Genomic DNA, 27,946 nt, shown 5'->3' with positions numbered 1-27,946 from the left:
ATTCATTATTATTTTTTTCAAAATATAGTCCGGCCCCCCACAAGGTCTGACGGACAGTGGACCGGCCCCCAGCTGAAAAAGTTTGCTGACCCCTGGTATATAGCCCTTAACAACTTGGGTCCACCTGATCCTAAATATGCCTTCTAGACCACTTTGATCTGCAGAACTGACACTATTGTAGGTACCACATAATACTAGCTGTGCAGTTGTAAGAAATCAAGCTTTTAATGTAGGAGCACACTTAGGAACTCCCTGCCAATTGACACCAGACAGATGGTTTCATTATACCCTTTTCGGCATCTGCTTAAAACATTTTTGTTTCAGCAAGCCAATCCAAACATGTGGAAGTCGCATGTGCTTTATCTCTTTTTAGCTACTGTTGGTTAGAATTGTCTCTTGAAAGTTTTTAAATACCCGATTTCAACTGGGATTTTTTTCAATAAATTTTTCATAGTGCTAATGTTTCATTTTCCATTATTGTAAACTGCTTAGAGGTTTCCTTGCAACAAGCTATTTTGTTTATTTAATAAGGAAATAAATATTCCAATCTATTCTGAAATTGTGGGTGTGCAATATGTGTTTTCCAGTAGCACATTCCACCTGAAAGAAAGTCTGTTGAGTTGTTTTTTTTTAATGTGAAAGAAAATGTGCCTTTTAGAATAGAATAATTATGTCCCTTGTAGTCTGGTCTTAATGGAAAACATGCTGTTCCCATAGAACTCAGGACTTGTTACCAAAACGATACAAAATCTCCATATATTAATAATTTGCCATTTTCCCTTGGAGATTATTCCATTGCGCTTGGAAACATTTCATGCAGCCTATAGCAAATTCTAAGAAAATGACTTTACCCTGAAGGTTCGCTTTTCCTGTTAGAGAACTTGGCTTTTGTCCCCTTCTTCTGTTTTGTCCATACACTACACAGTTTGTAGCAACAGCCAAAGCCAAAAGGCAAAAGACAGAATGTTTTTTCCACATAGCGACGGAGATTCAAAAATCAAAGGATCACTTACTGCTCCTGCTAATAAAAACAAAAAGGCTGTTAACGTCTCGTGCATATTAATAATAAATCTGTAACTTCTTAACACACATTTACTCAATGAATATAATGCAAACTTGCCACAGACCAGAGCCAGCACCTGATAAAAAATATTGGGGGAAGAACAGAAAGGGCGTAGTATATTTCTGGGTGGGCGAGAAAGACAAAAAACAGTAGCATATGTTAGTGGCAGAGACAGAATGGCCATCTGTCAGGGATTCTTAAGCTGTGATTCCTGCATTGCAGGGGGTTGGACTAGATGACCCTTGGGGGTCGCTTCCAACTCTACAATATTATTATTCAATGAGTTCAGAAATGGGGGGCAAGGGGAGCGAGCTCCTTGTTTGGGGACATTTGCCTCCCCCCCGGTGCCGCCAATTTCCCATGTTTAAAAATTAAAATAAAATTACTTCCCATTTTTTAAAATTAAAACTATGCTTAAGTTATGATGATTATCATATCTTTTAAAGCAATGTTCCTTCCATTGTTCTGCCTTTTTGCTTTTGTTTGCTTAATTTTATTTATTAATGGCCTTAAAACGATTTATTTTAAGCTCTTATTCTGCAAGCTGCCTTGTGTATACAGTCCTACCTCGGGAGTCGAACAGAATCCGTTCCCGAAGTCCATTCGACTTCTGAAACATTCAACTTCCAAAGAGCGGCTTCTGATTGGCTGCAGGAAGCTCCTGCAGCCAATTGGAAGCCGCAGAAGCCCAGAGGCACAGCTAGGTGGGTGCGGTGGGTGTGGCATGCCCTGGGTGCCATTGGGGCACCACATGGCACGCCCCATCCCAGCCCTTATGGGCCCCTATGGGCCCCAGGTGCCCGAGACGCTTCCTCCGCCACTGCAGAAGCCCCGTCAGATGTTCGGCTTCCAAAGGAACGTCTGAAAACTGGAACACTCGGGAGGAAATTGTGGGGAAATGTTCTAAACCAGGGGTTGCCAACCTGGCTCCCTACCGCCCCCTAGTGGGCGTTTCAGGATTCTAGGTGGGCAGTAGGGGGGTTCTACGGCACAAGCTGAATCCTCCTTCCATCGAGCACTGGTGGGCGGTAAGGAAATTTTACCACCAAGAAAGATGCATTAGTGGGCGGTAGGTATAAAAAGGTTGACTACCCCTGTTCTAAACAGACAGACAGACAGACAGACAGACAGACAGCTAGTTTATGAATTAGATACATATTTTCCAGAAAGCATGATAAACGTTTCCCTTGGGGAAAGGGCCATAGCTCAGGGACAGAGCATCTGCTTTGCATACAGAAGGTCCCAGGTTCAATCCCATGGCATCTCCTGCTAGGGCTGAGAGATATCCCTGACTGAAGCCCCGGAGAGCGGCTGCCAGTCAGAGTAACCAATACTGAACTAGATAGGCCATTGGTCTGACTTGGTTTACATCGGCTTCCTATGTTCCTGTTGTCCAAAGCTATATCATTCTTTTCACTTTTTTGAAATATTCTCAGGTATACTGTACTTGGCATTCTCCTAAGACTTACAATAAAACAAGCTGCCCCGTGGTATAATAAAATAATAATAATAATAATAATTTTATTATTCACCCCGTCCATCTGGCTGGGCCTCCCCAGCCACTCTGGGCGGCTTCCAACAGAAAAATGAAATAAAATCATTGATTAAACATTAAAAGCCTCCCTAAACAGAGCTGCCTTCAGATGTCTTCTAAAAATCTGGTAGCTGTTTTTCTCTTTGACATCTGATGGGAAGGCGTTCCACAGGGCGGGCGCCACTACCGAGCTATTATACATGATGGAATTAATTGATGCAGAGAAACCACTTTAAATAGCAGGAATTAGCACTGTCATCCTTTGCACACACTTCCCTAGAAGCAAGTCCCATTGAAGTGAATGGGGCCTACTTCTGAGTAGGCATGCATGAGATCGTGCCGCAGGTTACATTTTGAGATATGTGCAAAGTTCAAACTTTCCATTCTGTGTAGAAAACCTTTTGAGCCCACCTCAGCCCTTTATTACAGTGCTGCTCATTTGGGTGCCTGATGTACTGTAAGTGTGCCTCAAAATTTCATTTTAACACACAGGCATGTCCATAATAATTCATAGGCATTGATTTAAATTTATGTAAACCCATATTTCAGAAAGAAAACTATTTGGCAACAAAAAGCCACTACTAAGTTATCCGCTATTATAGCATTATCCTTAACATGGTCCATGGGATGTTGTTTGGCATACGCATATTTGGTTAGATTTACAAGATAGATGAGCAGCTTGATTTAACACATTTGTACTGTGACTTACAGCCAAATCCTATGTATGTCTACTCAGAAGTAAATCCAGCTAAATTCAGTAGAACTTAAACTCATGTAATTGTGCATTAGACCTTACAATGCAATCCTATATATATCAACACAGAAGTTAATCCCACTGAGTTTATCCTAGTAAAAAAAAACACCTCTAGCTTTAGATGCAACTTACAAGAATCTATTAGAGAAATGCATTTACGATATCGCTAATATGAAACATTTAAACAATATGCTTCTCTTTCCAATTCCAAACTCTCCTTACAGAATATTGTTTAACATCACCCAGTACTTTGATCTAATTAATTCATTCTCTCCCCCCAAAAAAGATACAATACAATGTCATTTAATAATATGACAATAATTATTATGCCATTTTGTTTCAAGCCCCATTTGGATTTTTTGCTAAGAGAAACAATTTCTAAAATATTGGTATCTTACCTTATAGAACACCAAATCAGCAAGCTTGGGAATAAATAGTCTGTAAACAAATATGAACTAGAAAATGCATTCCTAGGGTCGCTGGGTTTTTTGTTTTGTTTTTAAATACTTTTAAGCACAGCTGTCCTTAAATAAATAATTAGTCCTAATGCAAATCAAGGAACCCTGCATCTGGATTTTTCACGATCCTTTATTCATGTTTTATTAGTCCAAGTTGAATGCAGAGTGGTTAGGCATGCAGCCAAGGTCTAGCAATCTGGGTGGGAGCATAAACAACTTTAAAGGAACAGCCATTCAGAGAGTTTGCTACAGAGTTGGTTGCTGTTTGCTAAATGAAAGCGGTACTTCTTACAAACAACTTCTACTGGCATTTGTGCCTGTCCCTGCCATGCTCATTTTTCAACAATGCTTCCTGTACGAGATAATACAGCAACCATCATACTATGTGTGCATTACAGTGAATGGCCAAAATTTGGGGAAGGTTATAGATGAGCTTTGAAAACATCTGGAAACTGATACATCTGTTTCTTCACCACACACACAACAGTGCATGCTAGCAGTTACCTTTATGTCACAGGTGGGGAAGCTTTTCAGTGCCATGGGCCAGGTCATTATCAGGAATGGGCTGCTACTTGTCAATCACCTGATGTCGCAATGGCTGGGAACTGGCGTGCACTGCCAAAAACGGGACAGGATTTAACCCCCACTCATCAGCTGCTGGTGTCTGGTTGTGTGTGCCAATACCAAATTGAAAGCCACACCCCTGTCCATCAGCTGATATCACCTGCCTATGGGTGTGATATCAGCTAATTGACCTATAGACCAAACTAGAACCCCTGGCAGATGGGTGCAAGTGGGCGGAGCTATTTTGTGTGCTTAGAAGTGGGGCATGTCCACCTGCACACTTGTGCAGATTCAGACTGCTCGTAAGGTGCTTTGGTGGGCTTCCTAGCCACTCATATACACATTACCTTACCTGTGTATCCGTGAATATCATGACCTACCAGGGTACTTTTTCTCTAGCCTCTCCCTTGGTTTTGGTGCATTCTTCAACAGTTGGTTCAACAATTAGAACGGAAGAATTCCGCTCCCATGAATTATTTCAAATACCAAAAAGATACGGAGTTCACAGTGCTTCCAAAAACATATCTTCTTCTTCTTACTTCAACATTTTTCACTTCAACAGTATAAATTAGGGAGTTATTTTATAGCTGCTATTTGGGGGGGGGGGTCCAAGGTCCTTGGCCATCTACTGTGAATCATCCAGGGATCTACGGTTGGAACCAGATCTGCCCATCCTTGCTATGGACTACATGTTTGTAAAGATCTGTACTCACAATCAAGGGAAATCAGGGTCCCGAAGCAGTGGGGAGAGAGCTCTACATACATAGAGCTGTACATAGTCAATCAGCTGGACACATGGAGGTTGTTTGCGGGGGCAGCACCCTACATTGCCCTCCATGCATTCAGTCTAAGGTGTGAAACAGGCTGCATAGTGTCCTGCAAAGGTTAGGGGACAACACCTATCCAACAACCATTTGCAGTTATCAACACATTCTGTTACCACACCAAATATTACTAAAGATTTCTTTCCAAAGGTGGTCCAGCTGCAGAAAAGAATAAGCAAATAATCTTCTGGCACCTTAAAGACTAACACATTGATAATGGTGGTACTGTAACAACAACAACAACAACAATTTATTATTTATACCCCGCCCATCTGGCTAGGTTTCCCCAGCCACTCTGGGCAGCTTCCAGAAGGATATTAAAATTCAATAATCTATTAAACATTAAAAGCTTCCCTAAACAGGGCTGCCTTCAGATGTCTTCTAAAAGTCTGGTTCTGTAGTTGTTTTTCTCTTTGACATCTGGTGGGAGGGTGTTCCACAGGGCGGGTGCCACTACCGAGAAGGCCCTCTGCCTGGTTCCCTGTAACTTGGCTTCTCGCAGTGAGGGAACCGCCAGAAGGCCCTCTGCACTGGACCTCAGTATCCGGGCAGAATGATGGGGGTGGAGATGCTCCTTCAGGTATACTGGACCGAGGCCGTTTAGGACTTTAAAGGTCAGCACTTTGAATTGTGCTCAGAAACGTACTGGGAGCCAATGTAGATCTTTCAATACTGGTGTTATGTGGTCTCGGCGGCCGCTCCCAGTCACCAGTCTAGCTGCCGCATTCTGAATTAGCTGTAGTTTCCCGGTCACCTTCAAAGGTAGCCCCACATAGAGCACATTGCAATAGTCCAGGCGAGAGATAACTAGAGCATGCACCACTCTGGCGAGAGAGTCCGTGGGCAGGTAGAGCCTCAGCCTGCGTACCAGATGGAGCTGATAAACAGCTGCCCTGGACACAGAATTGACCTGCACCTCCATGGACAGCTCCCAGGCTGCGCACCTAGTCCTTCAGGGGCACAGTTACCCCATTCAGGACCAGGGAGTCCTCCACACCTGCCCGCCTCCTGTCCCCCACAAACAGTACTTCTGTATTGTCAGGATTCAAGCTTAATCTGTTAGACTGAGCACCAAAGCACCTTATGAGCAGTCTGAATCTGCACAAGTGTGCAGGTGGGCATGCCCCACTTGTAAGCACAACCTCAATCTGGTAGAAGTTCTCATGGATTACAGTCCACTTTATCAGATTTGTTATGCCTCTGTGTGACAAGCACAATAAGTACTAGAGAGGTGGCACAGCCTGAGTACATTTAGTCAGAAGCTTCAGTGCCCAATAGGATTAACTTCCTATTCAATAGGTTCACTATTGCAGCCTAAGACTGCAGTCATAACCCTACTTACTCGGGAGAAAGTCCCACTGAATTTTGAGTAGACATAATTAGGATTGCAGTCTTTGTCTGTCTCCCATTCCAGGCTGGGACCCCCAGAGATGCTCTGGCTAGGTGTGTGGAAAGGTGCAGGCCCAGCAGCAAATGATCAGGACCAGGGACAGCTCATTGTGAAGCTGGATTCAGGAGAGCAGCCAGATACTGTAACAAGTTCACAGAGTGGAGTGTTGCTTATTTGTGCTGTTTGGAGCCAACTGATGGCAAGCAGTCTTAGAGCAAGTTGGCCAATTCTCTACCAGGTCAAGTTCAAGGTTTTGGTACTAACATTTATGACCATAAATAGCTCAGGGGCAGCTTGAGAAAACACCTTATCTCTGATATGTCCAGTAGGCCTCTGCATTCTGCAAGAGAGTTTCTCCTCCCAATTCCTAAAATATAAGAAGTCCACTCCACAGCAACATGGAGCAAAGCTCTCCGTGTGGAACAGGATTCCTGTTCAAATATGACAGACATCCACTATTTGTACTTTCCCCAAACAACAGAACACACTTTTGTTTCAACAAGTGTTTCCAACTGGATGAAAATGACTCTGGCTTGCATGTTATCTTGTTTTGGTTGTACAGTCATACCTCGGGTTGAGTATGCTGCGGGTTGCATACTTTTGGCTTGCATACTCGGCGGACCTGGAAGTGTTTACTTCCGGGTTCCGCGGCACGCACTTGCGCAGAAGCGTTCTGCGCGCTTCACACATGCGCAGAAGTGCTCTATTGGTGCTTCGTGCATGTGCTAAAGTGCTGTTTGGGCTGCGTACTTTTCTGGGTGCGAACGGCACCCCGAAATGGATTGAGTACGCAACCCGAAGTACCACTGTAAACTGATCTTCTTTGGTACTGTTTTTGAAACTTTTTTAAAGTTGTTTTTTAATTGTGTTTGTAAATTGTCTTCACACACTTGTAGAAAGCAATTCATAAAATGATCATTATCATTCTGGTCATCATCCTAGCCTCCCTGGAGAAAGCTGGCATTCTGCTACGCAGCCATGTGCTTCAGTGGACTGGAATGCACATAGTGGTTCTCCTGGGCTGTTGGTGGTTCTGGGGATGAGTCTTCAAAGACCTCAGGAGCAGGGGATGAAGGCTCCAGTCACTATTCTCCACTCACTATTGTAAATGTAAATGTACTGTAACTTCTTTTCTTTGAGATCAACATGTATCTACGTTTCTCTAAAGCCACAGAAGGCGATGCAACCTTCCACCAATTTGACTTCACCCCAAAAGGCGCACTCTTCCATTGTCTCCCGAGACAGATGGATGACAACAACTTTGTTTCTTTGAGATCAACATGGCAACTGTTGCCTCTGAATACCTTACAAAGAAAATAAATACTCATTAGTGTAAAGTCCAGGAAGCTCGCTTACGAGCTTCAGCATTTCCCAAACCAAGTAATTTGAGCAGACTAACATATGCTGCTGTAAGGGTATGAATTATTTCAAGCTACACAGGAAATCTAATCAGAAATGAACCAGTTTGCCTATATGGTTGGACCAAATATTGTGTCACTATGTTTATTAATTCAGAATTAACTGAATTAAATTTCTTGTCAAGTTTATCATATAGTTCTTTATTTGGGTCATTAGCAGTTTATTATTAGCATTCATATCTTTTATAGCATTCATGAAAGTCACCTGACAGGTCCATTGAATCTTTGCCAGCCTTGCTTGGGCTCTTGGGAGCTGGAATCTAATAACATTTGGAAAACCACAGGTTAGCCACCCCTGGTCTATAGGAAAGTTAGTAGTTTTTTTTCTCATTTGGTAGTTGTTATGTAACAACTTCAGGCTGGTCTCCAGACTGTCTGGCAAATATTGCTTCCATTAGCCTCTTTTCATGGATATGTTCTTGGAAACCTGGCAGACCCTGAATGTGTGGGAATGTTGGGAAAAGGTTGATGTGGAGACTGGCTGGATGCTGCCTCACAGCTTCCAAAACGTTTTCCTCGTATGGTTCACTTTCCCTGAAAACCTAAAAAGAGAGGTTAAACAAATCCACCAACATGCATGTATCTTGGCCTGTTATTTTCTAAACTGGGAATAATTTAGGATCAAATTAGGGATCTACTATCACATACTGTACACAGAAATCAAGGATTAACTACTCCCTATTAACTACTTTCATTGTGAGATAACTGTATATCTAAAGAGTAGGTAAAGGGTAAAGGGACCCCTGACCATTAGGTCCAGTCGTGACCGGCTCTGGGGTTGCGCGCTCATCTTGCATTATTGGCTGAGGGAGCCGGTGTACAGCTTCCAGGTCATGTGGCCAGCATGACAAAGCCGCTTCTGGCAAACCAGAGCAGCACATGGAAACGCCGTTTACCTTCCCACTGTAGCGGTTCCTATTTATCTACTTGCATTTTGACGTGCTTTCGAACTGCTAGGTTGGCAGGAGCTGGGACCAAGCAACGGGAGCTCACCCCGTCGCAGGGATTCGAACCGCCGACCTTCTGATCAGCAAGCCCTAGGCTCAGTGGTTTAACCACAGCGCCACCTGGGTCCCTATATCTAAAGAGTAAATAATAGATTAAAATAGATGGCATTGTACTCTGTGGTTGTTGGATTGCAATTAGAGGGAAGCAGCTATTCTAGATGTATATTTTCATATTTTATATACGGTAGTTGTTCTTTTAAAAAATGCAATTGTTTTCAACTGTTTCCTTAATAAAATGTAAATTGTAAAATGTAAATTGTTACACACACACACCAATTTATATAACTGTTTTACATATGTAAATATGAATAAATAGGTACCACTTCAGTGGGAAGGTACACAGTGTTTCCATGCGCCTCTGTGTGCCAGAAGTGGTTTAGTCATGCTGACAACATGACCCGGAAAGCTGTCTGTGAACAAACGCCAGCTCCCTCAGCCTGAAGCAAGATGAGCACCGCACACCATTGTTGCCTTTGACTGGACTTAACCGTCCAGGGGTCCTTTACCTTTTTTTACCTTTTCATATGTAATTCTGTTGTGAATCACTTTGAGAACATTAATTTGAGATTCAGAATTCAGAAATTCAGAAATGAATGAATAAAAACTATAATTTTCAGCAAACAGGAAAAAGCTTCAGCTGTAGTCCAACAAAGTTTTTGCTTTTGACAAGCTGAACAGATACAAAATGCCTGTGTGGTATTTAGTTTCAATCTGGGCCCAATTTGTTGCCTGTTCACAAAACCGAACAAGGTTCCCAGGAGTACCCAACAGGGTGCCCTCCAGATGTTGCTGGATGACAACTCCTATAATCCATGACCATTGAGCATGCTGGCTGCGGAAGATGGGTTTGGGGAGTCTAGCAACATCTGGAGGACACCATGTTGGCGCCCCCCATCCAAAATTGTTTCCATTGCCAGAGTCAACTATTTGCAAAGTGTATTTCCCGCACAACTGCTAGCCCCTCAAAGATCTGTGATGAAGCAACAGAGAGTTACTCTATTTGTAGCTTTCAGGCAGACTTGAGTCCCAGTATTTTATTGTATCTTTAATCATTAAGCAGTTGGTATTTCACACTAAATAAACTGACATGAAGTGTGTCGACAGTTTTGTTAATATCCATTGCCTGTTCGACAGCACTGAATGTGGGGCTCAGTCTTCTTAGTCCTTAGTTTTGGGGGAAAAACAAAACCAAGATGATTTGAGCTCCACCTTGTGGGTCTCAATAGCACATCATTTGATTCCTGTTAAATAGCTGTTTCTGTAACCTTTACAAGTCTAATGAATGTTGTAATCTTTTTACTTTTTTGTCTGTAAACTGCTCAAGGTAGGATGACCAGATTAGTAAAGAGGCACAGTCAGGTGCATTTTTAATAGTTGTATAGAAGAGGGAATTTCAGAAAGCATAACTTGCATGGCCTGCTAGGGTTGCCAGACTCAACAGAGGACAGGACTTCTGTGCTTTTAATTGCCCTGCTCTCTTTTGAGTCTGGAAACCTTAAAGAGAAACCAGCAGACCCTTTGCTTGGAAATTAAACAAAGGGTCTGCTGGCTTCTCTTTAAGGTTTCCAGACTCAAAAGAGAGCAGGGCAATTAAAGGCACAGAAGTCCTGTCCTCTATTGAGTCTGGCAGCCCTAATTTCAGCTTGTGTGTCACTGGGTTCTGTTTCTCTGCAAAGATGGTGAGTTCAGAAGGTACCGTGTACAAAGGTGCAGTGAGGGGCTCTAACTCCTGAGCTGGGGCGGTGGGGAAGATGCTGTTGAACCCCATCAGCCCCCAGCCAGCATGGCCAGTGGTCGGAATGATGGGAGTTGGAACCTAGCAACACTGAAGCCTTGACTAATGAGTGCTGATTCACTTCCTGGCAGTGATAGGAAGTCCTGTCCTCTATTGAGTCTGGCAACCCTATGGCCTGCTGAAACTGTGTTTTCAACACAACTATAAAAGTGCAGGTGACCTATCCTCTTTTTCATCTGGCAACCCTATTCAAAGGGTTTATTATTGTAAGGAATAGGATTTGTGGCTTCAGCAAATTCTGGCTGATTTACAGAGCAATCCTATATGTGTCTACGTGTGAGGGGACGGGGACCCTTGTGAATTCAATCCAGTTTCCCACCAGGTAAGTGGGAAGAGCATTGTACCCTTAAAAGTGGCGTGAAGGAAGATCTTTCAGATTTCTTTCCTTCCTCACTGCACCTGTATAGCAGTGCTATGTTGGTGCTGATGTAGCAACTGGTTCTTCCAAAAATATTGTCTGCTACCCTGTTTCTCCGAAAATAAGACGTAGCCATAAAATAAGCCATAGCAGGATTTTAAGTATTCAAGGAATATAAGCCATACCCTGAAAATAAGCCATAGTGTGTGTGTTTTTTTTTGAGGAAAAATAAATATAAGACGGTGTCTTATTTTTGGAGAAACACTGTACTGTCTACCAGAACAACACAGTGATGTCACATATATAGTTCAACTGGTGGAGGCTGAGACATTCCTCCACATGTGGTGGGAACCCTCAGGTACAACCTGAAAAAAGAGACAAGGCATGTACTTTTGTAAACCAAGAAAATATTTAATAAACTCCCAGAGCCTGAGACCCCCTCAATCTCAGGGTGGTGGGCTCGAGCCTTCCACTTGCAAAGGGGGAGCTTTGAAAGCAGGGCCAGATTTAGGTTTGATGAGGCCCTAAGTTCCTGAAGGTATTGGGGCCCTTTATATGTCCAGCTGTCCTTTGCCAACAACAAATTGCCACTGTTTTTTGTGTTGAATATACAGGTGAAACTCGTGAAATTAGAATATCGTCGAAAAGTGCATTAATTTCAGTAACCCAACTTAAAAGGTGAAACCAATATATGAGATAGATGCATGACATGCAAAGCAAGATATGTCAAGCCTTCATTTGTTGTAATTGCAATTATTTGTCGTTAGGCGGGTCAATTATGAATGGAATGGAATTAATGAAATGCAATAGCAATGTTTATTTTTTGTATTATTGTAACTATTTGTTTTATTACTGTGGAATTTCCAAAAGAAAGCATTTGTAAAAATTAAAATAAAAATAAAAAATAATAAGTTGCATTACTGAAATAAATGCACTTTTCGACGATATTCTAATTTTCCAATTTTCACCTGTATGCTATATGGTAATTTATGGACCTAATACGTATCTAAAGCCATTTGCACATAACAAAATAGCACAAAACACTGTTGCTGTATGTTGGTTTTATTTCATTTCATTTTTTATCTTATATTTTGGAAATGTACATCCAGGGTTTTTTTTCCTTATATTTTTTGGGGGGGGCTAAGAAAGTGGGGCCCTAAGCTATAGCTTGTTCAGCTTATACATAAATCCAGCACTGTTTGTAATGTTCAGGCGGGCTGGCAGGCAGTTTAGCTTCCTGGGATTCCCGTGAAGCCGAAGTCTGCGCAACCTCCTTGCCACGTAAGAGGAGCCGCTTAGCAGCCGCTCTGCGCTTGAAGAAGCGAAACCCAGGAAAGCCACGCCCATCTATTCTACATAAAATCCTCCTCCGACTCGCCCCTACCGCACCGGATGTATTCCCCGCTCGCACCGGAAACGGAAGTCTCCCTGAAGACGGAAGTGGAAACTGCGACTATTTCTCCCCCCCCCCAATATCTTTTACCTTTACTGGATCGCTTCATTTTGACAACGCTACTCCGGGACCCCAAGAGCGGAGGGGGTGCAGGGTGAGTCCCTCCCGCTAGACAGCTCCGGTTTGAGCGGCGGTGGCGGCCTCGGTCTCTCCTTCCTGTTGAGCCGCAGGGGCGGCAGTGCTCCGCATCCTGCAGAATTGGGGTGGGGTCTTTGGGGACGGGGCGGCCTCTGCGCGCCTTCCCGGTGCTGTGCCCTTTTGAGTTCGAGGCGGGTACGACACGCCCATTCGCGCTTCAGACGACGGGTGTGGATGCGGGGCGGGTGTGCAAACTGCGTACTGTATTGAGAATCACGGGTTGTGCAGGATGTATCGACCGTGCGTGCAAACGATCCCAAAGTAAAACTTTTTTTTTTAATTAAACCTAAAACCAGGGTAAAACTGCAGGAAGCACAAAGCCTGGAAAATTTAAGTGGGTTATATAGTGCAATCTTAACCTTATGTCTCTTCAGAAGCTGGTCTCACTGAATTCATTGGGGCTTTGTGGCAAGTGGGGTTGGGGTTGGGGTTGGAGTCTTAGTCTCCCGTTGCATGATTACCCCCGAAAGAGTTTGGGAACGAGAAATTTGAATGTTATTGAAAGATTCTCATTTAGATCTGGAAGACATTCAGTGTCTTGTCATGCTATAATATTCTGTTTTCTTCTTCTTTTTTGGAAAAAAAAACCCACCAGTGTCCATATGAACGAACACAGTTCTAGTCTTCCAACAACACTTTAAACTACTTACATCAATTTGCAGCAGCAGACATGAGTGGCTCCAAACCTGATATTCTGTGGGCCCCACACCACGTTGATAGATTTGTTGTCTGTGACTCAGAGCTCAGCCTCTACCACATTGAATCTGCTGTCAGTTCTGAACTCAAAGCAGGATCACTGCGTTTATCTGAAGAAACTACAGCTACCCTTTTGTCCATTAATTCAGACACTCCGTATCTGAAATGTGTGGCTTGGTATCCTAAATATGATCCTGAATGTCTCCTGGCAGTTGGGCAGGCCAATGGCCGAGTTGTCCTTACCAGCCTTGGCCAAGATCATAACTCAAAATCCAAGGATCTGATAGGAAAGGAATTTGTTCCAAAGCATGCTCGGCAGTGTAACACTCTGGCATGGAATCCACTGGACAGCAATTGGCTTGCTGCAGGTCTAGATAAACATCGGGCTGATTTTTCAGTACTAATCTGGGACATAAGTAGTAAATACACTCCAGAAACTCCAGTTGCTGAGAAAGTAAGGCTTCCATCTGGAGACACTGAAGCAGGACTTGTTGTGACAAAACCACTTTATGAATTAGGCCAGAACGATGCTTGCCTCTCTCTCTGTTGGCTTCCACGGGATCAGAAACTTCTTTTAGCTGGAATGCACCGAAACTTGGCTATCTTTGACCTCAGGAATACAAGCCAAAAGATGTTTGTGAATACGAAGGCTGTTCAGGGCGTAACGGTTGACCCCTACTTCCATGATCGTGTGGCTTCCTTCTATGAAGGTCAGGTTGCTATATGGGACCTTAGAAAATTTGAAAAGCCTGTATTGACCCTGACTGAACAACCAAAACCTCTAACTAAAGTAGCATGGTGTCCAACGAGAACTGGATTGCTAGCTACTTTGACTAGGGATAGTAACATAATCAAGCTCTACGATATGCAGCACACTCCTACACCTATTGGGGATGAAACTGAGCCTACAATCATTGAAAGAAGTGTGCAGCCCTGTGAACACTATATTGCTTCCTTTGCATGGCATCCCACTAATCAAAATCGAATGGTGGTTGTGACTCCAAACAGGACTATGTCTGACTTCACTGTGTTTGAAAGGATCTCTCTGGCATGGAGCCCCATTACCTCTTTAATGTGGGCATGTGGGAGGCACTTGTATGAGTGCACAGAAGATGGGAAGGCTAATTCTTTGGAAAAAGACATAGCCACTAAAATGCGTCTTAGAGCTTTGTCCAGGTATGGCCTTGACACGGAACAGGTCTGGAGAAACCACATGCTAGCGGGAAACGAAGACCCACAACTGAAGTCACTTTGGTACACTCTGCACTATATCCTTTTAAAAACTCTTGTATGCAGGAAGGAGTCTTAGTATAGAGGGCAGACTGCATTGTTAGGCAATGCTTTTGTCCTGGTGACAGATGAATGAGATATTCTCTTCTTAGCATTGTTTTGATGTACTTATTTCTGCTGCTTGGGAAGACTGCAGGTGGGGTGGGCCAAAGCTTCAGCTAGGCAAAAAAGAGCCAGACAACTGCAAAGATGTCCATTGGTTGTAGGACAGCAGGTGAATGAAATAAGCAGCAACAGAAACTTGAGAGTTCAGGCATATTGGCAGGAGCAGAATAGGTATTGATGATCCACTGGTGTCCAAAAAGACAGTGGTAGTAGGAAGAAAAGCTAGAGGAGGAAGCCCTTTAAGGGCTCCAAAACCCACAGGTGTAGATGAACTGGAGAAAAAGGCCTTCAGGAGCACATGGAGCAGGGTGGGATCAGGGTGATGTACCATTTTCCAGTTCCTTTAAACCAGACCAGTTCTGCTGACATGATGCAGATTTAATCAGTAGTATAGTCTGTGCATTACATAGGACAGGGGTTCCCAACAAAATTTTCTCGAGGACCCCTCATCGAACCGCTATTGTGACAAGGACCCCCATTAATTCCTAATCCTAAAATTAAAAAGTGGTTTTATTTATTTTTCAGCTGTTTTCCTCTTTTCTTTATCCTTCTTGGGGGGGCGTTGGTGTGGTGGTGGCTGTGGTGGCGGCGGTGTGATGGCCGTCTGGGGGTCGGGGGGTTTCCCTCTGGAGGGGGGGAGGTTTCTACCCTTTCACCTGGGTTGAGGGTGGTGGTGGGGCCCTCTCTTCCCTGTCGTCCCCTCTTCTTTTCTCCTCCTCTGGGGGTGGCTGTATTTGTGGTGGTAGCAGCGCCAGCAGGTTCAGTGCGGCCTTTGTTCTTCGGGTCCCCACGAGGCTCCCCGTGTGACACGCAGGAGCTGCGGGATTGGGGGCCTTCGCTTGGGGGGGCTCCTTCCCTCTCTTGGGCAGCTAGGGGTGATGGTGACTGCAGTCACGAGGCAGGCCCCCCAGGATCGTTGCATGGTGGGAGGTCTCGGGCCACGGAGCTCCGCTCGGCCGTCGGCTGGGCGCCCTCGGCTTCGGCCCGGCGGGCCTGCAGGGGGGCCTCAGCGGCTCTTCGCTTGCTCTGCTGGACGTTTCCGACGCCCACGCGGTCGCCGCGGGGTCCATGGCCTGGAAGGTGGTTTCGGGCCTCTAGGCCCAGGGGTTCCGCCGAGTCTCCGGCCGGGCGCACTCAGCCTCGGTCCGGTGGGGTCGCCGGGGGGCCTTCAGCGGCTCCCCGGTTGATCCACCGGGCTCGCTTGGCGCCCGCGCACCGGCGGGGGCAGTTCCGCCGGTTCCGGCGGGCCAGAGGCTTGGCATCTAATAGCATCTTGAGGACCCCTCTGGCATAGCTCGTGGACCCCTGGGGGTCCCCGGACCACCTGTTGGGAACCACTGACATAGGACATGTGGCTGATTTTTCGTTAAAAGGCTACTCCTATTAATCCAAAAATGTGTTATTCTGTTGAAGTTTGTTTATTGTCTTAGGCTATGACAACCAGCAGAAAAGAATTTATATGTTCAACAGAACATCAATAGTTACAAAAAAAATCCAAACACCAGAACAAACTCGTATAAACTGCCCCAGACCATATCTTGCATTATTTTTTAAACCATTAGAAGAAATAGGTTTTGCCGTCCCCCTCCCCCATTCAACCAAACCGTTAGATAATAGGCCTTGCAAAAACTTTAATTAATTTACTTTATGCCTGAAAAGCAAAGTCACCACTGACCTTCAACCCAAAACTCATTACTGGCAGTGCTCAGGCCACGTGATAGGGCACAAATACCAGCTGTTGAAGGGTGGAAATGATCATAAATTCCACTGGGATAGCACAACCTCTTTCTTTGCGGACCTTAAGCAGCTTTTGGGATCCAAGCTGTAGTTCGTTTCTTCAAGAACTGAGGAGGGCCAAACCCAGTGGGGTATAGGAATTTCCTAGCCACCAAATGCATCATCATCATCTTTGGCGCATCTCATTTTAATGTTAATTTGCCAAGTTTCCTATACTTGAAAATACTTATGAAGCAGTATACTGAGGATATGGATCAGAAATGCACAGGAAACAAAGGATCTTTAGTTTACGCAGGCATCAAATCTATCGTGAAATCCTCTATGGGTAAGTGCATTTTGTCTGATTTCTTACTTAATTTTTAAACTTTATTTTAATGAGTGACTTTGGCCAGCTATTCTGTCCCAGCCGAACCTACTTAACAAGGTTTATGTGAGTGGGAAATTTAATGGCCCGATGCACACCACCTTGAGATTCTTCAGAGAAGGGTGGAATGTAAACACGTCTGATAACAAAAATGAAACCTTCCTGATGTCCTTTGAAGTCATGCCTTTTCTGGGTGTGTTTTCTTTACCACTTTTCTGGTTCACATGACATTCTGCATGACTCCCTAGTACCCCAAGGCAACTTAATCTGTTTGTACACAGATTTCTAAAAATAGATAAATCCTTTCTCCCCAAATGATTGATTTTTGTCAGGTTTTGACAAACTCTGCAAGAAATAGCCGAAGAGCTTACTTAATTAACAGTAACTGTGATGCCTTTATCATAAACACAGTGGTACCTCTGGTTGCGGACGGGATCTGTTCTGGAGCTCCGGTGGGATCCCGAGGTTTCCGCAACTGTAGGGACCGCTTCTGCGCACCCATGCGCGGCAAAAACCCGGAAATATACCTCCAGGTTTGCCACTTACGTATCCCGAAGTTTACGTAACTGGAGGGATACGAAAGCGGAGGTACAACTGTATTGGTTTTAGCTTTACATGTTCCTGAGTCTAAGTTTCTATTTATCTTTCTATGCAAATAACTCAAAACAATTGCTCCTTAGGAACAACAGAGAGCCTCAGGCACAGCAGGAGTGGATCAGACAGGCAGGCTGACATTATTCAGTATCTGAGTGAGGAGAGGTCACTGGCTTTGCAGCTTTGTGGATGGATAAAGAAGGGCACAGATGTGGATGTGGAACCCTTTTTATCCTCTTTGGAACAGGAAGGAGACTGGGAGCGAGCTGCTGCTGTAGCTCTATTCAACTTGGACATTCGAAGAGCAATACAGATATTGAACAAAGGAGCGTCTTCTGGAAAAGGTACCTGCTGTGATTTGGTATCACTTTGGCAGAGTAAGCTTTTTCTTTAATAATAGCCTGCTTATCAGTGAAAATAGATTTCATATTCTCTTCCGCTTCACATAGGATTGGATCAGGAAAGTGCTCTTCAAGATGCAGCTGGTGTCTTCTGTTTGTGAGAAAAACAAACCATGAGAAAAACAAACCAAATCTGCATGTTTTCCACTTGCAGAAACAGGAGACATGAATGGAACCCACTGATTATAGCACTGTGCAAGTGTTTGTAGCTAGTGGCTGTTTTCTATCTGTTCATGGATTTTTGCATCCAACACAGTATATATGGGGGGGGGGCATCCCTGATTGGATCCCATACCCAATTGCATTAGTAACAGGAAAGGATATACAGTGGTGCCTCGCAATAATCATCTAGCAATAATTTCGTCTTGCGAAGCGCGGGTTGCCGCAGCAAAAACAAACAAAAAAACCGCCGAAAAACTTCGTCTTGTGAAGCGCAGCCATTGAAAACTTCATCTTGCAAGTCACCAAAAACATCGCAAGATGCTTTCGTCTTGCGAGTTTTTCATTGCGCGAGGCATTCGTCTTGCGAGGTACCACTGTACATCACAATTCTACTGTACCACTTCATTGCCATGGATGAAGAGGCTGAAGGAGCAGTGGTACTAACCCCCACCCCCCCAACCTATTTCTTCATCTAATGCTGCACTATGTCCTGGAATCAGCCATTCTGAATGGTGGATCAAACTAAACAGTTCTGCATGAACAGAATGTGGTGTATGAAGTAGTTCATGTCAATCCAGTCGTACCTTGGTTCTCGAATGGCTTGGCTCCTGAACAAATCGGCTCCCAAACGCTGCAAACCTGGAAGTGTTCCGGTTTGCAAATGTTTTTTGGAAGCTAAACGTCTGATGCGGCTTCTGCTTGAGTGCAGGAAGCTCCTGCAGCCAATTGGAAGCCGTGCCTTAGTTTTTGAATGGTTTTGGGAGTCGAATGGACTCCCGGAATGGATTAAGTTCAAGAACCAAGGTACCATTGTAGTGTTACTTTTCCCAGTATTGGGAAGTCAAGTTCTTCTCATAATCAAGAAATTGTACCAGCATCTTTTGTTCTGCCTTTCAGAGCGAGTTCTGTTTCAGGGTCAGTGGCAGTTGTTTTTGTTGAACACCTTGATTGCTGAGTTTGGGGGTACAGAGCCCTCTGTCATCCCAAACAAAAGATTTTAACTGTTTTTTTCAAAATGTCCTTCAGATGGCTTGAAATGTTTGCTATTGTGCGGTCTTTATTTTTGCTGTGCAGGTGATCTAAACCTCAACGTGGTGGCCATGGCGTTATCAGGCTATACTGATGAAAAGAACTCCTTGTGGAGGGAAATGTGCAGCACCCTAAGGTTACAGCTCAACAACCCTTATCTGTGTGCCATGTTTGCTTTCCTAACAAGTGAATCAGGTTCTTTTGATGGGGTTTTGGTAAGCTATTTTTGTTAGCTAATCTCCGTTGACTAAATACACACAGGCACAAATATTCAGATGCAAAACTGAGAACGTGATCTGGTTCTTTGTGTTTGAAAATTTGGCCCTGGGCTGCTTAGGACTTCAGTCTACAGCAGCTTTCATAAAACAATCCACTGTGAAAATGTTATTGAAAAGGAAATAATGAACTCAGGTTTACAAGCATTGGTCATCATCTAAGAGGTGGAACATAACCCTAAATACTGTAATGTATGTTTACATTGCAATGTAGCCGAAACAAATTCCAAGTATGTTGGAAAATGTATTTGGCCAATAATAAATTATTCTTAATTAATTTCCCCAGATGGATTCCACTTCTCAACTTTGAGGTGGGATCCCAGCTTCACTTGCTTGACAAAAATACATTAAAGGTCCCATTCTGAAGATTAAGGGCAGGGATTTAGAATCTGTGGTCCTCCAGATGTTGCTGCACTCCTGACTCCCATCCGTCCCAGCTAGTGGGGCCAGAGGTGAGCTGAGACAGGAATGGGATGGGAGTCCAGAACTTCTAGAACAGGCATCCCCAAACTTGGCCCACCAGATGTTTTGGGACTACAGTCCCCATCATCCCTGACCACTGGTCCTGTTAGTTAGGAATGATGGGAGTTGTAGTCCCAAAACATCTGGAGGGCCGAGTTTGGGGATGCCTAACCTAGAAGGTCACAGCTTCCCCAGTCCCATGTAAACCTTTTCCTTAGATATAGCAAAGAGATAGGATTTTGTTCAGCGGAGGTGGAGCCTGCTCCCCCCCGCCGCCGCCATTGATGGTACACTGCTTCTGAAACGCCCCCAGATTTGGGAAGAGGTGCTTTGAAACCAAACTGAGAAGTTGAAATGTATCTTGCACTTGGCAAGCAACTAGAAAAAAGAACAGTTTTCTCAAAATGACTAAGGCTGTTTTTATTAATTTGTCATCTTATACAACTGTAAATATAGAATTGTCATAAAACTTAACACCAGCCGTTTTCAGGAGACAATGGCTGGTTTTTTCCAGGCTAACACTAATGTGTTTTGTATATTTTCAGTATGAAAGTAATGTAGCTGTACGAGACAGAGTGGCATTTGCTTGTAAATTCCTAACTGATGCTCAGGTGAGATGATCAGATCTGCCATCATTTTCTTCCCTTACTCTGTTCTTTTTAGATAACATATAAACTGTTGAATGAATAATCACACACTCTTGCGTGCTATTCTCTGGGTGTTGGGAAAAATTTTTTGTCATCCAAAAGAATTTGATAGCCATCCTGAAGTATAATAGCCATTTGAAATAAATGTCAAATCTAATAGAGTCTTGTTGTATCTTAAAGACCAAAGGTTTATTATGGCATAAGCTTTGGAGGACTTGTCTGATGATCTCTGTAGAGTCTTGTAAAGCATTTGCATGTGGCAAGTATGAACTGCTTCTGGGCAGCTTTGAATTCATGATTCTTTTCGGCCACTGCATTTGTTATGTATCCTTTCGGAAATATTTTGAAATTGAGTACACATTGAAGAGGGATATTATTTATTGCTTTTATCGCTAAACCTAGAAGATTAGATATTATAATCAGAATCTTAATGCTGCAGTAAGCCCAGCCCAACCACACCCCGTGTGTGTGTGTGTGTGTGTGTGTGCGCGTGCAGGTGTGTGTGTGTAATTCAGGGTATGAACAAAACACTGACCAATCTTCTTATTTTTAATAGCTGAATAGATTCATTGACAAACTGACAAATGAAATGAAGGAATCTGGGAACCTTGAAGGAATTCTTCTGACAGGACTCACAAAAGATGGAGTGGATTTGATGGAAAGCTATGTTGATAGAACAGGAGATGTTCAAACAGCGAGTTATTGTATGCTGCAGGTTTGTATTTTTTTACATTAAAAAAATCTCTGATTTATAGAATTCATGTTAATACTATACAACTCTCATTATATTTTTGTGTAATGTGCATAATTTAATATTTAATAAATCAAAAATTAATAAACAATACCCTGCATTGTTGTTTTTGTTCACTATTATTGTATGTATTTTTTGTTTTTATATTATCAACCACCCTGTGATCTTCAGATGAAGAACGGTATAGAATTTTAATTAATAATAATAATTCATTGTTGTGCTACCCAAATGTTAGCCACTGGGAAGCAATTCTGATAGGATATTGTGGGGCAATTCATGACTTAGTTCTTGGTAGTGTGGCAGCAGCAGGGGTGGGATAAGCGAAGCGACTGCAACCTTTAGTACATGCACTTTCATGCTTGTTGGTTCACAGAAAGCCAGTTTGGATTGGGGTTATTTGCAAGCTAGGCAAATACATTATTATTATTATTAAATGGGTAAAACAACATTTCTTAAGCTAGTGTTAAAAATATTGTAATGATGGTTTCAGACCATCTTTGGGGAGACCTTTGAAACAGTCTCCTCTGTGCCTACCTTTTTAGGGTTCTCCATCCGATGTGCTTAAAGATGAGAGGGTTCAGTATTGGATTGAGAACTACCGGAATCTATTGGATGCATGGCGGTTTTGGCATAAGCGAGCAGAATTTGACATTCATCGGAGCAAGCTGGATCCCAGTTCAAAACCTTTAGCCCAGGTAAATGTGCTTCTAATTTTCCTGGCTATGTAATGAGTAAATTAAGCCAATAGTCATAAAGCAGCTGCTGTCATTTGACAAAGAACAGGAAGATCCAGTTGTTTGTATGGTGCTTGTCCGAGTCACTACTGACGGGGATTGTTTTTGTTTGGTACTACGTTATGTATTTTTGTGTTTTTATATTGTAAACATCCCTGTGCTCCTTGGATGAAGGGTGGTATAGAAATTTAATAAATAGAATAAATGCCAAACCTTTACTCTAAACAGAAAGTCCACCCAATATTGGCATATTTATTTTTATGTTTTTCAAAATCAAAATCTCTTCCCCTTATCACCCATGTCCTTTTTTTCCCTTTCCTGAACTTACAAGCTTTTAATTTTTTTAAAAAAATTTTGCTTCTGAATTTGTAAGCCCTGTTTAGCTATTATGGCCCATTGATAACCCTATCACCCCAATGGGTGGGTATGAAGGGGTGCAGCTTGAAAAACCTATAGGATAGCAATATATCTATTAGTTGCTTAATAATAAATAAAAGTAAATCTAATCACCCTTGTATCCCCTTTTTTATATTTGCAAGGTGTTTGTAAGTTGCAATTTTTGCGGAAAGTCAATCTCGTACAGCTGCTCAACCATCCCTCATCAGGGCCGAGGATTCAGTCAGTATGGTGTAAGTGGCTCCCCGACCAAATCCAAAGTCACAAGTTGTCCTGGTTGCCGCAAGCCTCTTCCTCGCTGTGCACTTTGTCTCATAAATATGGGCACTCCAGTTTCCAGCTGTCCAGGTATGGCTCCTTCCTATTTGTTGAACTTAATTGAATACAACCCTGTCTCCGTTAGTTTTAAACAGACATCCCCAAACTTTGGTCCTCCAGATGTTTTGGCCTACAACTCCCATGATCCCTAGCTAACTGGACCAGTGGTCGTGGGGGGATAGGAATTGTAGTCCAAAACATCTGGAGGGCCAAAGTTTGGGGATTCCTGGTTTTAAACCTGTTCTCATTACCATAGAAATTAATTCAGACTACATTTTCTTATTCATAGGAGGATCAAAGTCAGATGAAAAGGTGGATCTTAGCAAGGACAAGAAATTGGCCCAATTCAACAACTGGTTTTCCTGGTGCCACAACTGTAGGCATGGTGGTCATGCTGGACACATGCTTAGCTGGTTCAGGTAAGTTAACAAAAAATAACGTGTTGCTTAAGCCATGAATTCTTCCTGGCCCCATCCCACCTGTTTAGAGCTTCTGCTTACAGTCATCCCTTGGGTTGCGAACGTTGCAGGTTGCGCTCTGCGCCGAACCCGGAAGTACCGGAACGGGTTATTTTCTGGTTTCGGCGCTCAAACATCAAATCGCGCCACGCGCGTGTGCAGACGCAGCGCTGCAGGTTGCAAACGTGCCTCCTGCACGGGTCATGTTCACAGCCCGAGGTATGACTGTATATGGATTTGTAGACTTGCACATACCACCAGATAATACCACTAATTCTGCTACAATAGCACCAAGAATTTAAGACAGAGCCCTAGAAATAAGGTTACCCAGCAAATGAAAGCATACACATAAATTTGATACCTTTGATGAAAGTCTGTTCACATTTCCTCAAAATATACAAGAATTAAGGGGCTTCTCTTTTTTTAATTACAAAACTAACACCATCTTGAACATTAACCGAACATGGTAGCACATAATGTAGAATGATTCATAAGACAAATATAGTGTATTTGAAGACTAAGGGAACACAGGGCTTTCTGCTGTTCTCATGTGTGGTGTTCAAGAGTGGTTGAATGTGGAATGTTTGCCTGGATTGCAGCCAACATGGCATGATCAGAGTTCTGCTTGCACAATGGAACTTCCACTTCCCTGCCTTCCCCCTGCAGTTCCCCTACTACCCTCCAAATTTTCTCTGGAAGGTCCCCCAACCGCCCAGTGCAGATGTCAAAGGCATAGAGGGAGGTTAAGTTCCATTGTGCAAGTGGAACTTATTGTAGTTCTGCTTTTGGACTGACTACTGCTCGAAGTCTAAAGACCTACAATAGGCATGCTCAAGGATTTTTGTGCCCCCTTGGTGGGATTTCCCATCCCCCCCTTCTGAACAGCAGATCTCCATTGGAACTAGTTCCATATGCTGCCTTGAAAAACATGCCTTCCTAGTAGCTCATGCAGTTGGCATGAGTGAATTCATTACACATGTGGAGGCTAAATTGCTTTTTTGCACTTCTACAACTTTGGGGCATTTTTTATTTCTCAGGGTCTTACAAGTATTTTATCTCTGTCTTCCTGTAGCCTACATGCCCTCAGATAAAGCTGTTCATTATTATCACAGTAAATGTCAGCTGACACGTGGTAGAGGATATTTGAGGCATATGGTTTTCTCTGTATTCACCACAAAGCAGTTATATTACCTTTTAAAGCTATCACCCTTTGTTCTAGAAGCTCTTTCAGCATATTAGCTGTAGCCCAGAGCTCTATATAGATGCACTTTTGAAAGATTCTATGGGGAATGAACATAATGTTCCAAGTGCAGTCAATTGATGTTTCCAGGCAGTGCATTTAGGCTCAAATGGGTGGTGGGATGTTACATACATTATTCTGTGGTAGCTTATCTTGCATTACATTCCAAGCTGCATTCCTCCACTTCCAACTTTTAGATCTTTAGCATCAAATCAATTTTACTTTTGGAGCATGAACACACTGCTTTCAATTTATTGTTTAAAATAAGAATTGGAGGGAGATATTTCAGAGAAACTTCTAAAATGTAGCTTGTGGAGTGGATTATAGACATAAGCAGCTCTGGGTGATTATTATTTTTAACAATGTTAAGCATTTATGTCTTCTGTAATCTCTAACCAATACCAAAGTGCTTTATTCTTTTTTAATGAGAAAAATAGACATTAAATGTGCTGTTTTTAAAAATAAAAAGGCTGCTTTGCAGTGTTATGATGCTACTTCTTTCTTGTCTAGGGACCACACTGAATGTCCTGTTTCTGCCTGTTCCTGCAAATGTATGCAGCTGGATACAACGGGGAATCTTGTCCCTGCAGAGATGATCCAGCCATGAAACATTAGAGCTTAAATAAGGTCCTTCACATGAGAGGCTTTCTCAAATAGGTGTCCCTCATAGCCCAAACACATACCTCTGAACGTGTTACTATTGACTTGCCTGTAATAGAAAAATAAATCATCCTATCACATCTGCAATTTGATGTGGTTGATTTTGATGTGTTTTGCATTGCCAGATACTGCCAGACTCGACTCTTCAAATCTGGCGTGTGGACTTTGTTCAGTGGGTTGTGAAGCAGTTCATTTCAGAGGCATTTATAGGTTTCATTGAAATTCAAAGCAACCTTCAGGAAGACTTTCAGTATTACACTGTCCAGACCTTGAGGCTTCCATCTGAGATGAAGTGGCATCATTTGCTGTGCTTTGGTAACTCCATGAACCTTCAAAACACTCTTGAAAACTCTTCTTGGAAAGACAGTCATGCTGGATATCCAGATGTTTCCACCAGCATTTTTTCTAGCTTAGATTTTAAAGTGTTTATGCTCCCATCTATAACTTAGCTCACACTGCATTGCTTTTCTGTAACACTCCTAAGACAATCTTTGCATGAGTTGAGCTGCTTTGGTTTGGATGAGTAAATAGTATCTCAATGCCAGTGTAACACACTTTGTGGGGCATCCCAAAATAATGTAGTTATTGTTTAAAAGCTTCAGATTAATACCGGACTGTAGCAATGTAAGTTCAATGATGTGAAAGACCTAACCTTTGAAAAAAATGACAGCTTACCTGTATTCCCGAAACATACTATAGTGTGAATTGCATACATCCAAATTTTGCTTTGGGTCAAGAGCAGACACCCCCAAACTGCGGCCCTCCAGATGTTTTGGTCTACAACTCCCATGATCCCTAGCTAAGAGGACCAGTGGTCAGGGATGATGGGTATTGTAGTCCAAAACATCTGGAGGGCCGAAGTTTGAGGATGCCTGGTCAAGAGGATATTCAGGATATTCATTTGCAGCAGAAAACCACGAGCATATAATACACAATCAAGAACAGCCTGAGACATTAGTTAAAAGTTCACTTACAAAATGTGGATGACATAGAATATCACCTGCCTACTTGTGGCAATGGCTGCTTGTATCAGAAGAAGAGTTTGGATTTGATATCCCGCTTTATCACTACCCTAAGGAGTCTCAAAGCCGCTAACAATCTCCTTTTCCTTCCTCCCCCACAACAAACACACTGAGGTGAGTGAGGCTGGGAGACTTCGGAGAAGTGTGACTAGCCCAAGGTCACCCAGCAGCTGCATGTGGAGGAGCGGAGACACGAACCCAGTTCACTAGATTACGAGTCTTAACCACTACACCACACTGGCTGTCGGATGTTGATGAGCAAATAAATTTCACCCCTCCCAAAAAAACTCCCCATCAACCTGGTTTAAACCTATGTCAAAATAAAAAAGGAGCTTATCGATTTTGATAGTGGATAGTATATAATATACTTCAATAGGGTAAAATATAGAAAGGGAACATTGCCATGAAATGAATATAGAAGATAGCAATACACTGGCATAGAACACTAGTGCAGGTGTAGGGAACTTTAGATTTTGCTGAACTACAACTCGCAATATCAGTGGCCATGTATACTGGGGTTGATAGGAGAGCCAAAGATTCCTCACACCTACTGTAGTGCATGTTACATTTTATTTTACATTTTTTTCTACTGTTAATTAGCAACATGCCAAATAAGCTGCATTCAAACTTTCACTAGTCAACTAGAAAATTGAAATTCCTTTGTGCACATTTTCAATGCAATGTAATAATTGTTTGGCCTATATTATAGCTGCCTAATTGACAATCTTCTGTTGGCTTGGATGCAAAGAATCCAAGCCAAGCTTTCCTGCCTACTTTCTCACTGCATCATGAAGGGCAATGTGGTGGAGTGGGTAGGTCAAAAACTGGCCACAGATGCAAGTGGGAGAGAAGTTCTACTTGCATGCAAGGCCACTTTGGATCCAAGCTTCCCGTCTTTGTACAAAGATACGATGTTAAAAGGGGAGGGGGGAAACAAATGCTTAATGGAAGCAGAAATATTTATTTCTATGTACACCATTTTGTTAATTGTTGCATTGCCTTAGTCAAAGACTACTTCCTGTCAGAATTGCATTTTTACTATTGATCAATATTTGAGATGCATATCACAATATCTAAGTTCCTGTATTTTTGTAGTTGCTTCAATACATTTCCAGAATATCTAGAATTAATTTTAAGCCATTAAGAGTAACTTATAGACTTTATTTTTGTGCCCTTATATTCAAAGTATTAAAAGAGCTCTGATGTTAATATGGTGTTTCCTTCCCTTCTGTAAATACTGAATATGTAAATAGGAACTGCTATTAATATGTTACCCAGTTGTCTTAACAGTATTTTTGTAAAAAGAAAGCAGCTGTATTTGCTGACTTTGAGAGGGCACAAAGTCTTGTGTACATGAAAGTTCTGTATGAACATCTTAACACTCAGTGCTCAATGATGCAGGGGCTGTACTGCATAGATTGTTCTGACTCAAAGTCCGTTCTTGGGCATTTCGGCTTGTGTATGTATTTCTGTAGACAGAGGAGTTTTAACCACTTCTGTTAATACAGTTGCTTCTCCTTTTGACATTGTAAAATAAAAGCTTAATGTAACTTCCCATTTTGATTAAGCTGAATGTTTCATGACCTTCATACAGTTGATGCTGCAATAGTCCAGGTAGATACTAGTACCAGGTTTTGTAGTATTGTGTTCTGATTTCAGCACTGGGCAGTATTGGGTGTTAAAAGTAAACAGGGAAGCTCCAACATTCAAAGTGTTTACCTTTATAGTAAATCTACATTGAAAAATTAGGCTTTGTTTTATGGTGCCTCCCCCCCCCCTAAAAAAAACCCCAGAGGTCCTGCTTTACAAAAGTATTCCAACTGCCTTGTAAAGAACAGATATTTGGTAT

At 42.8% G+C, this 27,946-nt stretch overlaps 2 protein-coding genes across 3 annotated transcripts in view; one reads left to right on the top strand and one right to left on the bottom strand.

Annotated features, from left to right (window-relative positions):
• COL28A1 (collagen type XXVIII alpha 1 chain) overlaps positions 1-3,922 on the bottom strand; it is an 85,485-nt gene extending 81,563 nt beyond the window's left edge. Inside the window, exons 1-2 of one of the 2 annotated variants that reach the window (XM_060280753.2) lie at positions 3,750-3,922; positions 852-1,021 (exon numbers count right to left, since the gene is read on the bottom strand). In XM_060280753.2, coding sequence (XP_060136736.2) covers positions 852-978 — 127 coding nt within the window. In that variant the 5' untranslated portion in view covers positions 979-1,021; positions 3,750-3,922. The remainder of the gene's footprint in view (positions 1-851; positions 1,022-3,749) is intronic. The other variant, XM_060280754.2, reaches the window with a different exon arrangement.
• An 8,650-nt stretch (positions 3,923-12,572) lies between these two features.
• Positions 12,573-27,652, top strand: MIOS (meiosis regulator for oocyte development). The gene is made up of 11 exons (XM_035128923.3): positions 12,573-12,712; positions 13,352-14,720; positions 16,811-16,909; positions 17,629-17,886; positions 19,180-19,349; positions 20,417-20,482; positions 21,075-21,233; positions 21,812-21,964; positions 22,543-22,747; positions 23,007-23,136; positions 24,926-27,652. The coding sequence occupies exons 2-11, from the start codon at positions 13,427-13,429 to the stop codon at positions 25,020-25,022; spliced, it is 2,631 nt and encodes an 876-aa protein (XP_034984814.1). The 5' UTR covers positions 12,573-12,712; positions 13,352-13,426; the 3' UTR covers positions 25,023-27,652.
• The last annotated feature ends 294 nt before the right edge of the window (positions 27,653-27,946 follow it).

The sequence above is a fragment of the Zootoca vivipara genome, chromosome 11 (assembly GCF_965207765.1).
Source record: "Zootoca vivipara chromosome 11, rZooViv2.hap1.1, whole genome shotgun sequence".
NCBI classification, from domain to species: Eukaryota; Metazoa; Chordata; class Lepidosauria; order Squamata; family Lacertidae; genus Zootoca; species Zootoca vivipara.
The sequence above is the reverse complement of the archived record's forward strand: the minus strand, read 5'-3'. Positions and strand labels throughout refer to the sequence as shown.

Bases quoted from the DNA above. Each gene is read 5' to 3' on its own strand.
- MIOS (XM_035128923.3), top strand. From the start codon at position 13,427: ATGAGTGGCTCCAAACCTGATATTCTGTGGGCCCCACACCACGTTGAT. The intron at 17,887-19,179 runs GTACCTGCTGTG...TTTGCTGTGCAG, and splicing joins AGGAGCGTCTTCTGGAAAAG to GTGATCTAAACCTCAACGTG. The intron at 19,350-20,416 runs GTAAGCTATTTT...GTATATTTTCAG, and splicing joins GTTCTTTTGATGGGGTTTTG to TATGAAAGTAATGTAGCTGT.